Raw genomic sequence first — 13,488 nt, 5'->3', positions numbered from 1 at the left:
ATAATAGTTCATTTGGAACTGTTAACGCGAACTTATACTTGAAACACTTGATTTCACAAGCTTAAAAAACTCAAGGCATCGAAATAATCGAAGCAAAACTGACAAGCAAAAAACAATAGAGATAATTGTTTTCTTGCGATTGAACAATACCCACAGAGACATTATAGAATAATCTGCCTAAGTTCAACCTGTCAGCGCAGCTACGCCTCAACAGGCAATCTATCAAACCCGAGTCCGGTTATCGAGCTGTGGTACCAAATCCAAACGGATGTACAACTCACAGAACTACTTTTTGCGACCTTGTAGCTCTAACCGAAAGATAAGGATGTGTTAGCAGAGCGCATCTCTTCTTACACACGAAAATAATCTACCAATTCAATATTAATTACATACAGTCAACCTTGTTTGGAAACACACACCCAACCACCAGCTGCTACGATGGTTTCCGGCGGCGGAAGTGAGCAACCGACCAACGGTTGTTCGACCAAAGAAAGGTACACCCATGGCAGTGACCCAGCCGATATCCGTAAAATTATCGATAACAACAGTTCTAACTCTTAAAGCTATTATATTAAAACACCTTTCATGTTTGAAGGACTTTAGAACGCAACCGACCACCTGCCCTTCACCTATCAAAGCACAATTTGATTAATACGTTCATCTAGCTGCGTGTATTAGATTTGCAATAATGCGACGCTGGACACGAATCCATTAATTGGCTAATGAATTGGACACGATTATAAGCGCTCCTTTGAGATAACAGGATTTACTTTGCGTAGGTTGGATGAATGAAAGCAATCGAATTATTTCAGAATTTGCTTTGATCTAAGAAAACGCGATTAAAGATAATAATCGTTTAGGAAAAATAGGTTTATTGCACAGGAAACTATTGAGACCTCAACTCATTATCTATGTAACTCTTTAAATGCCAATTAATAATAATAGGCTTTTTGAACTACAGTTTTCAATCCAATATTGAAATATTTGAATAGTAATCAATTGTGAATCTATAATTAACATTTATAAACTTACTCTATTCAATGTTGAAGATAAACGTGAGAAAACTATTGCCCTTTCAATAATACATAATCCACATTTAGTCGAAAAACAAATTATTTATTTATTGTAAATCTTCGCTAAATGCGTTACAACGAAGTCAACATAATCAACAACCATTGAAATCAAAGTCTGTAAATTAGTGACATATATTTTATAAATACTATATTATTATTACAGCATACAATCAATAGATTTAATTATTCATTACAATATTCATATGTGAGATTAGGAAAATTTAGGAAAACCTAATTTATGATGTTCAACTAGAAATACAATGATTTAATAATACGAAATAAATTAAAGAAAACTAAGGTCCATATATGATTCGAAGTATACTACTGGTTTAATGTGATGGTAATATTTCTTAGGGACGAAAACATCAAAATCTTATTTTTACAATAAGTAATCACATCTTTTATATCGACCGTTCGAGCAAGTTTTAACAAACACATGACGCATATTTGTGTCAACGGTACTTAACGATAGTTTCACAAGCAATGTTAATGTTTCCGTATAAGGATCTCATTTATATTATTATATATACCATTCGCATGAATAATTAACACTACGCTACTATGGAATTACATTAAATCTGGATTATATTAAATTATAGAATCGATGCTCTAAATTAGAAAGATACTGATACAAGCAAATTAATCATTGTAATCGATTTAATATTCACCTACTGTCGATACCGAATTATTGATGCAAGCTGGATAATTCTCAAGAGAAAGCGACAGTTTTAAAACCAGAGTTCAGAAAGCGAATGTTATTTCCCCTCAATAACCTTATCGCTCGATGCATTACCACGAATTCATTATCGTACACATTTATACGTTATCGATTGGCAAATTAAAATCGATAACAGACAATCGCAGGTGACGAGCAAACATAACGCTCTTCGGCGATATAAAAACTGGTCATTCGATCAACCACAAAAAAAACAGTCGCCAATCCCCAGACGGCAGCAGAAGCCCAAAACGCCTCATTAATATGGAAACTGTCAACTCGGAGGCGGACAACTTTGAGTGTATTCAAAGCTCGTTCTTCGCTAATGTGACCATCTTTAGAAAGCGAACATTGTAGACACTCTGAGACAAACGACGACCCTAGGTTTGTTACAAAGGTAATACTAAGACCAACGGTGTCACGAGCGTGCATGCAAATCTTTGCTAAACTTTCCATTCGCCTCAGCATCCTCTGCTGCAAGGAACGAGCAATAAATAACCAAGCAACTGGGTCACTCATAGTCGAGTCTAATTTAATTTACGCCTGCGCGAGAAGTTCAACGCGGCGCTTAGCCAGTGCATTAAGCGCAATTTAACGCAGTCCGTTATCATGAACACGATCAAAACCACAAGCTAGAATATCCGACAGCAACCGGGAAAATGCGGTTAACTGTTCGTATTCATATTCACAGCGCACCCCTAAACGCAGAAGTAAAAATATAAAAGCACCTCAAAATTGATGTCGAAACTACTATAGATGAAAGCTATTCATATCTGCAAATACTTCATTGAGTACAGGCGGCCCTCGACTTTCGAACGTTCGACTTTCGCACAATTCGCTATTTCGCACATTTAAAAAAACATTTTTTTTTAAATTTAATGTGTTTTTAAAAAAACGTTCTGATAGCGGTGAATCTTTTGCTTCAATCGGACGTTCGTATGATACAAACAGGTCTACGATATGTTCAATTTTGCAAAATAAAAATATAATTAAAGAATACGTTCAAAATTGTGGAAAATAAAGATATATTTCCACAATCTTTTATGATATGTTTCCAAAAAAACAGCAAAAAAAAAACATGGATGAAATGGAAAATCTTTGTCATCGTAGATCGATGACCAACATCAAAAAGATGTCCCTCTGAGTATTTCAATTATTCAAGCAAAAGCTCTTAGTTTGCACAAAGATTGGAAGAATAGATTAAAAAAATATTTTAACACGGTTTTTCAAGCAAGTAACGGTTGCTTTTACAATTTTAAAATGAGGTATTCTTTTCATAATATTAAATTTACTGGAGAATCGGCTGATGCGGATAAAGATGCTGCAAAAGAATTTATTTCCTAATTATCCAAAATTATTGAATATGGAGAATATTCCTCTAGCCAAATATTTAATGTAGATGAGACAGGTTTATTTTGGAAAACTCTTTAACAATGAAAAACATGAATGAAGCCTTCACGCACCTTGACAAATTTTTAAATATTATGGAAGATTGTGATCCCAATGGAGAACGCATATCTCAAGTGCGTGGGTCGATCAATAAAAACATAGCATGTTATAAAATACTATATGAAGAAAAGAAAAAGAATAGTGAAAAACAGTTAGCTCTTGATAACTTTTCAAAGGAAACACCCGCAAACCCCACTTAAACGTGTTTTTTAAAGTCTTTCTTTCATATTTCCACAGCCAACAGACAAAAAATCATTTTTTGTATTATAAATTCACTTAGAGTGTCACTTTAAAATACAACACAATCAATGACATATAATTAATCTCATTGAAACAAATACACAAGGGGACTGTCCGGTAAAATAATATATTTTTTATGTGTCATATTTCTAAGATGATCAGTAAGATATAATTATTATTATTTAGCCCAGTTTCAAAATAACTTTTAAATATTAAAAAATGTTTTGTTTTATTAATTTTTACCTATGTTACAAGCTTATTTTTAAACAACATAACATGTTCAATTTTATTATCAGATAATTACATTATCTAATAGTTAAGTAATTGTAAAATAGTCGTTCACATAGTACGCTTGGATCAATCGCATATCTATCGAGAGCGAACGTGAAATTTGGTAATAAGTATACATTTTCATCCCATTTATATTTTACAATATAGCGCACATTTACACAGTGATTTAAATATATAGTTTTAGCAAATAAAAACTAAAACTAGTTAAAAAAAATATTTGTTACCCAAAAAGTTGAGGGTTCGGCATTCGTACTCTTACTAGCTGCGGTACCTCACGATAGTGAGGGACCGACAGCTAGTTTTTAAAAGTGCATCTTATTTTTTTGTACATATAATCCAGAATACTGCTGTATTTGACCACATCCTTCAGGACTTTTACCAGAACTTCAGTCAAGATTTCTCCCCTGAAATTATACTATTTCTTCAAGGGTATATAACCAAAGGTCGGAATAATGTAGTCTGTAAGGTTTAGACTGATAACCCAAAGGCAACCATGGCAGTAAATTTTATTTAATAAAAATAAGCTTTTATTAACCCTTTGTTATTTACTGGCAGCCCCTATGTCCATAACATCTGAACATTTTTTCTAGTTATTTAAAATTATATATTAAAAATAATGATATTTTAAATAAAATAAATAAATAAAACGTAATCGAAATCTAGCTTTCTAATGAATGTTACAACATGATATTTATACAATTTACCAAAATCCATTTTCGTAATTTATTAATAATATTTCAAATGCACGAAACACTGCCTTATAATGATCGCACGGTACGCGAAGAGTAATCTGGACCCGCTTTACGTTTCAAACTGTTGGCTCTAATAAAATAGGGAACGAATTTATGATTGCGTAGAGCTAAACAGCCGTAGAGATAAAGAATAGGGTTGCCAATAGTCCCGGATTCAAAGAAAGAGTATGCAAAAAGTCACCTGACATTTTTGAAGCAAAATTTCCGAGATAACTTTTTTTAGCTTCTACCAAATATTGTTGATAAAAATGTCTGAGGTGATCTTTTTTTTATTTTTGGCTCTCCCGGTTTAGAGATTCATAATTATAAGCCTATTTTTGGGCCATGTGTCAGATAAAGGAAAAACAGTGGACAGAGATTTGATCATTGTGACACTCCTTTTGATTATAATCAACAAATTAGTTACGATTCCACAAAAGTTATTGAAGCACATCGTTTAACCCAAATATAACCGAGCGTTAACACTACGACGGCGACGGCACGATTTTATTGATTTTGGCGTGGATTTTTGACGTCTAAGAGTGATTACTGTTCTATTTAGTTACGTCTAATTTTCACTTCTCACAGGTTCATTAGTTTTAATCTTCCGTTGTAACCTGACAGACGTAAGCCCAATGCGTTACAGTACAAAATCTGTACTTACTGTGTAAGTTATTCAAACATAATTAATACCTACAACTAAATCTGGGAATCGGTGACATCCATATTATTATGTGTATTAGTACCAGTCTGGACCTTACGAACTACGTTATTATGAATAGACCTTATGAATATATTAAGCGCTTTAGAATAGCCAGATATTTAAAAATATTACTTCTTCAAAAAACGTTGATTTAATATATTGCAATTAAGTAGTATATTATACATTTTTAATAAGTTAAGCTAAGAAAAAAATTAAAGTTGTTTTTGACACAAGTGATGCTACTACCGCGTAAATATCAACAACCAGCTGGTTGAATTAAATATAAAAATAAATTATGTAATTCATGGGGAATGTTCGCCTTATAAGTAACTGTCACTTATAAGTAAAATACACTAAAATATTCTCACTGCACCACCAAATGCATCACTGTATTTTACTTTGGTATGCGAAAGTCATGTTTAAAAATTTATAATAAATAAACAACAATAAAATCGAAACAAAAAAAAGCAAATCAATTTCTTTTAATATAATTAAAATAAATTAATGTACTTCCGTAAAATAAATATATTAAAAATATGACATATTGCTTTAGTAAAACAAAATTGATCGATTGTGTTGAAGTGGTACAGTAAATTCCTGCTCTAAAGAGTAAAAACTATCGACAGCAGATTGATGTAAATAAACGAAATTGCGATACAAAACAAGTTTCGTCCTCGTCTCCCGTTTTTAACCTAAGCAAACTCAGATTCTCATCTCCCGCGACAAGTTTTAACAAAAATGAATGACCAATCAATTAGCATATTTTTTAAAATACTCTTGTCACGGCTTAAAAATATGTCAAGTTCTACAAATCATCATCAGAACGTACCAGAATGAATCGCCTCTTCTTCAGCATCCAAGCAGCTCCTAATCGCACTTTTTCTCCCGTGAATCGGAGATAACACTGTACTATCGCCTCCGTGCACGAGAGTGCCATACACCATCGCATCCACTAGATTGATTTTGCCTTCACTTTCGTCGTACTGTTTTAGAAGTTCCGCGAAGTAATCGCTTTCGCTCATGTTCACTATGGGGCCGTCGATGTCCTCGGGCTCTGATTTCGAAAACGGCTTCAACAAAGAGTTGCTCCTAGTCAATTTGGTACTATGCGATCTTCTAATCAAACTGAAGCCGGGCGACTTAGTTGGTTTATCTAACGTAGATACGTCACTCCTAGACGGCGATAAAAACAGAGAACTACCACTGCCGCTCTTTGAAGGAGTCCTGCTAATCGATATCTGAGAGCCAGACTTCCTATCGCCGCCTTCGACCGCCGACAGTGAAATGTTGCTCTTTGAGTTGGATTTCAAAACTTTGGATGCACTCAAAAGCGACGTTTTAGAACAGCGCGAATCGGACGGACTCAGATTGACTCTAGATGCAGATTTAGATGTAGATAATCCTATAAAACTGCGCTCTTTCTTCAAAGTAATTTTGACTTCTGGCATAGATCCACTACAACTCAAGCTGCTCTTCAAAGGCGATCTGCGAATCTCTATCTCTTTAGCTTGCACTTTAACGAGCATCGCTGATGAGATATCGTTTTGACTCTTGCTAGTCTCAGACGTCTTGGATTGGCTGTCCATTTTGTTCAATTCTTCTGAATTCACTGGAAGCGATAGTTTCAAGCCAGTGTATCGCTTCTCAGAGTTATTATCGCCTGATTCTTGACGACTAGCTTCGCTGAAGTCTATATCACTGGAGCACTTGGATAGACCCAAGTTCTTAGGTGGTATTTTCGTGGGGAATGTGTTGAAGATTTTGTTTTTGGAGTCGTCGATCGTCGATTTGGACATGCTTTTTCTGGCTCTCAATAGAAAGCGTTGCGGAGCCGGGGTGGATACGGGTGGTGTTTTGATCGCCGGAGTAGGAGCTTCAGTTTGTGGTAGACAGCTGATGAAACTGTCCGAGAGTGGAATGTAGAATATGGATCTTCTTCTGGTGCAGCTTTCGGCATCACTTGTTGAGTTGAGGCTGACATTAGACGTATCCAACATAGCGGCACTGATTTCAACTACTTTTAACTAAAACTATTGTTTTTTAGATCACTCATGTTGTGTTTGTTGAAGATGACCTGTAAATTTGCGTTCATGAGCCGAACCGTTCTAAAGCGCGGAAGCAAAAGGACTGAATGGATCAAGGTTATCTAATCTATGATTTGATTCTTTGAGTCAACTTTGCAATTAAATAAAAACGAGGCTAGGCATATCACGATTGACCAAGATACAATAACACTACAATATGTTTACCACACATAAAATATAATTTAATTAATATGTAGAATATCTGTATTTAATAAACTTAATATTTCAAAAGCAATTTAATCTATCTAAAATTATGTACTAATCTCCTTTTTTTTTAGTCAATTATACAATTTATGAATAAAAATGTGATATGGGGTGACTCATCGATAAAAATCTTCGAGTATATGATATTCTCTATGAGCTATAATAGCTAATTATTAGATCATTTTTATACCTAATATGTACAAAATAGCTCAATTTGAATTAATTATAACCCCAATAACACGGTAAATTTGAAAGCCAAAGGGAGGATATCTATGCGGCTGATTCGTATGTACATATTGCAAAAAATGTACTGTAGAGTATTTTTTAGACCCCTAACTAGCACTTCCCAATTTACCGTGTTCTGTGATGATCGATCGGAATTATAAATATATAAAATTAATTAATAATTCCAATCTCCCAGACACGAAAGAACATGAAAAACACGAAGGTTCAAACCCAAGTCCTTTGGGTATCAGTCACCGAGTATACCACTAATTGAACGTGCTGATAAAACCTATTTTTTAATGGAAGCAGTTGTGGGTTGTACTTGCGGTGGGCACAGATCTATTTAGTATCTTTTGAAATGCATGTTTTTAATAAAATGACAAAAATACTGCATATTTGTGCCAGAAAAAAACAAATAAGTGTGAAGCATTATTTCACCATGATTATAATTATTAAATATTATTTGCCTCAAAAATTCAGTGATATAAAAAAGTGATAAGGGGTGACTCATTGATTAAGTTTTCGATTGAGTCATCCAAACCTATTTTTCATGGCAAATATACATGTGCTGTATTAATGTATTAACAGATCTATCAAAACGCATATTTTTTGTTATTGTTATTTTAATTAAATATAAATATACTGCATAAAATTGCCTATAGCAAAAAACTAATAAGTTAGAAATTAGGTCAGAATTATATTGAGCTTCGTGTTATAAGTAGTTGTAAAAAATATTAAATGGACTATATAAAAAAAAAACTAAAAACGCTTGTATAAAACAAGCAATTACGACAGTCGACTATAAAATCACTACTATAGCAAAATAGTTCACTTCACAACTACATTTAGCTCTTTTTATGATAATCTATATATATAAGTTTATATAAGATATATATTTTTTTAAATAAAGAGGTTCGTGTAAGATTCTAACACATGACTTTTAATTTTTAAAACAAAAATATTTGTTTAAGAACAAATAAAAAATAAATCAGATATTATGTAACATTATTTCTCTATAATTACACTCGATAATTATTATTTTTTCTACAAAAGAGATAAGAGGTGACTCATCGATGAAATTCCCTATTGAGTAATCCAAACCTATCTTTCCTAGAATAAATTTAATGTGGCACATGTAGTTTACTAGTTTTTGTTGTTATTATTTTTATATAATAACAAGTTAGAAATTAGAAATTATATCATATATCAGATATAAATTAAAAAATATTGAGGTTCCTGAAAGATTCAAACCCATGTCATTTACATATTAGTACAAATAAAAAATAAATCAGATACTTGTGAAGCATTATATATAGTTTTTTTTGCCACAAATATTCAGTAATCCAAAAGAGATAAGGAGTGACTCATTGCTGGGAATCTATGAGTCATCCAGACATATTTTTTCCTAGAAGTAATTGGCGTGACACATTTGTTAAATATATCTATCAAATTTCTTTATAAGCCCATAGTTTTTTATTGTTATTTAATGCAAAAAATCACAAAAAATAGCTTAGAATGGTTTGAAATATGATAAATATAATATAAAAAATTATACACGCTAATAAAAATAAAAAATTTAATACGTCACTGCAATAGCAAAAGAGGTAATTTCACAACTACATTTAGCTCTTTATAAGATAATTTTTGATCCCTACTATTTTCAATACGAATATGTGCAACTAGACCTTAAATAATCATCCGCGAGATTAAGAAAATCTATTATAGTTAATCTGTAATGATCGATTCCGCTATTCTAGACACGATAGAAATTTAAAAACATTAAGGTCCATATGGGATTCGAGCCTAGGTCTTTCAAGTCAATAGTCAGCGACTTATACCACTTGTTATTGCACTTGCATAAAAACTGTAAACAATGGCGAGTGTCGGTGTATATATCAGTGACATTTCAGTCAAGAATTTCATCCAGAACTACCACTTCCGACTTGGAATAAATGAGTTTAGCTGAGCTTGGCGGGAGTTCGGCTGATAAACTAATAGTACAATTACATTACAAACGTCGTGACGCATCATCGTGGTCGGCATTTTTTGTGCGGTCGCCTCTGTCAAGTGTTTGCAAATTGATTTGTTTTTTTGCCACGATGGCCCACTGACACCCAATAGCGGTATTTTGGCGAATTGAATTAAAATCGCGAATTTGAGTGCGGACAGAGTGCAATTAGCACTTTCAATCTCGGTACACATTTCTTACGCTTCATTAGCAACGATCAATTACGGAATAGTACCGGTGAAAGTGGCTTGTTTTTCACACACCGAGATAAAGATCCGACAAATTAGTCTATTTAACTAACAAACTGGGTGAAAAGATCATTAGCGAGAGACGAGCGTTCCACACCTTCCAAAACTCAATCGCTTCCGAGAACCCATCATGTTATCAGAGACGACTGCGTAATAGGTCGGGAATTGGCAAGTGACGGCAGCAGCGCAACGATCGAGTTTCATTATTAGCATGGAATATATGCGCTCACGAAGTTGGAAGTCGTGACCCGGACCCCCGCCAAGATCTCGCCACTAAAACTGTGTCTCTTTCGAAAGACGAAAGCAAAGCGGCCGCACAAAAACCTTCGTTTCGAAAATGAATCATAGATTGAGCAACAGTTTTTTTTATCGCGAGTCGGGAGCTGCACTAGCATTCCAGACCGCGCTGTTATCAGAGAGGAAGTCGAGCTCCAATTCCGGTAATAAGACCTTTCAGTCTAAAAGTCGCTTAGTGAAATCAAGACGAATTGTTGGCCGGCTCGATTAAATTAGCGAAAGTACGTTCGACGTCTGAGAAAATACCGTATCGAATCTCGGCAACACACAACAACGAGGTCTGACTCAATGGATGATAAAAAGCAAGCAGGTTTATAATGTCTTGTCACATTTAACACCAATTTTGACGGCGGCGTTTCTCTATTGAATTAACTTTGGCGGCTGCCATCATCGCTATATGAAATTTTTGACACAGATGAAAGAAGAAAGATTTATTTGTTTATAGTTCATTCTTCCGGGACATTTTGAAACTCAATTGTGGTCAAGTATCTAAGAAAAGGGTTTAACCACAGCATTGATATTTTGAATAATAGCAACTGTACTAAATCAGTTGAAAAGTAAAAAATACTACATAGCGCTATTTATATTACACATTTGCGCTACAACTACAAAATTTAAGAAAGGTACAATACATATGCAAATTGCACTAATTCAGATTTCGAAAATCTATTCTACTCCTAAAATCAAGAGAACCTACTCATTTGAGAAAGAGCTGTATCTATACATATACTTATCGATTTAATAACGCTGTTCTATTTATCTGCAGAAGATTAGGATATTTTTAACATTTCCAAAAAATTAATATGCTAGTATATTTAAGAGAGGCATCTGGATGAAATAATGCGTATGTTCTATCTATCCACATAATATTTGCTGTGATTAGGGAAGCAAGACGCATTAAACTAACTACACATTTTGGCATTCCTAAAATTTAAGGTACATACAAAATAGAACTACTACTCAATGAAATAACGTCAATGTTTTATCTATCTATAAATATAATGAAGAATACCAGTAAATAATAAAGTCTGCATTAATTAAAAATTCATTTGAGGAACATAGTTTTACATTACAAAAATATAAATAACATAATAAACATTTTTAACCATCGTAGTTAAGAAAGATGTGTACATATTTCTTGCTGGAATAGCAACAGGGGAATGTAGTTATAATATTTTCTCAAACGCGGATATATACGTCCGCGGGGAAATTGGTGCACACATGTTTTAAAAAGTCTAAAATATGCAAATTGTATTATTCTACAAATATTTTGACATCCACAAAATCAAGAAAACATATTTCTTTGAGAAAGAGTGGTATAAACTAATCGGGTAAATAAAGCTGTTCTATTTATCTGCAGACATTTTAATATTTTCTCAAACGCGGATATACACGTCCGCGGGGAAATTGGATCACACATGTTATACATTTGAGAAATATGTGTATCTATTCTATAATGAAATAATGCAAATAATATTTGCGATCAATTATAAGATATTTGTAATATAAAATAAATAACAAGAATTTTGTAGATAGTAAATATATGCTAAATTTTGTATACTTTTCGACTAAATAACGCACTTGTTATAAGTATTATATCGACAGAAGTTTGTGAAGTTTTTGATGATGAGACAGGTTTAAAAGCAGATATTTTACCATTAAAAAAAAACTTGCAAAGAAGAGTTATATACATGTAATTTATCCCTAGTTCTGTCTATCTACAGATTTGCGAAAAATTCAAAAACATGGTCGATAATTCCATGGATCAGGAAAAATTTGCTAATGCTAAAATTTAATAAGCCATCGAAGAAATTAGTAGCTATTCTATTGACTTTGAGGAAGATGCGAATCTACTTCTCTTTGTCTGCATATGTTATCTGGGCTATTCTATTGGATTTAGAGAAGATGATGTATGTAATAAGGTAAGCTATATCCGATTGCAAATAATGTACTAATTCCTAATTGATAAACTACAATTTCATGTTGAGATTGAGGATATTCAAGAAAACTTCGAGATTATAGAAAATATGCATAGAATATCTACTAAAAAAGGATGATTATTTATCCTGCTTAACACATTGTTGTCGGGACACGGATTTATCCGTTTTTGCGGAACTGCTGCTGGATTGCGGGACCCGTAAAAATCCGTTTTTTGTAGTCTGTTGCTAGAAGTCGGCTCACGTGTTTATCCGTGTAATTTGAACTGCATTTTTTTTTGTTGTCAGCAGCTAGATGTCACTGCTTTGATATTTAGTAAAGACATTATTTTATTCGTCGTCGCATTTATTACATTTCCACCAAATGTATTGTACTAATTTTGATATTGAATTTTTATTCCGTACAAAAAATTAAATAACGAACTATAAACAATTCCTGTTATCCCAAATATCTTCTATTATGTTCAATTCTATTCAAGATACTTCGAGGAATTACTTTCTACCTGATGTAAAAGAAGGGATGGTTGGGAGTGAGAAAACAAATCAAATTCCAATGAAACTTGACCTGGGGTAGATAACAAGCAACAGTCATTGCGACATCTGTGACTTGTTATAAAAAAAAGACATCATTACAGTTACGCGTAAATGTTCGGTCGTTCGGTTGTCTAAAAATAGTTTTACACCCCGAAATGTTTTCACCCGATAAAAATAAATCTGACGATGAATTTTGTTTGGATAATTTATCTGATTATTGATAATTGGACCAAAAGTGTAGCTATGTATCTTTTGACATACCTCTACACAGAGCTACGTGTTTTTAGAGATATCATACGTTGAAAAACTATTCATAAAAACAGATTGTGCCATATTTTAGTTTTATTTAGTGTTTAATTCGATTTTTTATTACATACATTTTTATAGTACTTTTATGTGCAAAATAAACGCAAGTTTCCAGTGAATATAAAACTGTCAACCTCCATGTTTCTTCTTCATTTGATAGTACTGTTTATGGTAAGTCTGGGTTTAAAATTTCATAATTTTATATTGTATAGTATAAAAGTTATGGCGAGTTTCCGAAAAAAAACGCGGAAATTCTTCGTTTCCGATTAATTCCGCGGCTGCTAAAAAATGGCCCGCGCCAGGCTTAAGACAATGCCCGAAATCACCCGACAACAATGTGTTAAAAGGAAAACGCAACATTCACGTTATGATATCATCATAAGGAAACGACTACAAAATATTTTAAAAATGTTCTTGCGTCAATTTAACCATGTAGTATATAG

The 13,488-nt window shown here is 33.2% G+C and overlaps 1 protein-coding gene across 27 annotated transcripts in view; it reads right to left on the bottom strand.

Moving 5' to 3' along the window:
* Positions 1 to 13,488, bottom strand: part of raskol (Ras GTPase-activating protein raskol) — a 196,343-nt gene that overhangs the window by 15,465 nt on the left and 167,390 nt on the right. For 5 of the 27 annotated variants that reach the window (XM_088198375.1, XM_088198370.1, XM_088198374.1 and 2 more), the window contains exon 2: positions 6,032 to 7,276. The exons of the other annotated variants lie outside the window; for them this stretch is intronic. In XM_088198375.1, coding sequence (XP_088054501.1) covers positions 6,032 to 7,199 — 1,168 coding nt within the window. In that variant the 5' untranslated portion in view covers positions 7,200 to 7,276. The remainder of the gene's footprint in view (positions 1 to 6,031; positions 7,277 to 13,488) is intronic. 27 annotated transcript variants of the gene reach the window in all.

Source organism: Plectrocnemia conspersa, unplaced genomic scaffold (assembly GCF_051122295.1).
Source record: "Plectrocnemia conspersa isolate PC_06_02 unplaced genomic scaffold, ASM5112229v1 ptg000011l, whole genome shotgun sequence".
NCBI classification, from domain to species: domain Eukaryota; kingdom Metazoa; phylum Arthropoda; class Insecta; order Trichoptera; family Polycentropodidae; genus Plectrocnemia; species Plectrocnemia conspersa.
This window is presented reverse-complemented; position numbering and strand designations above follow the sequence as displayed.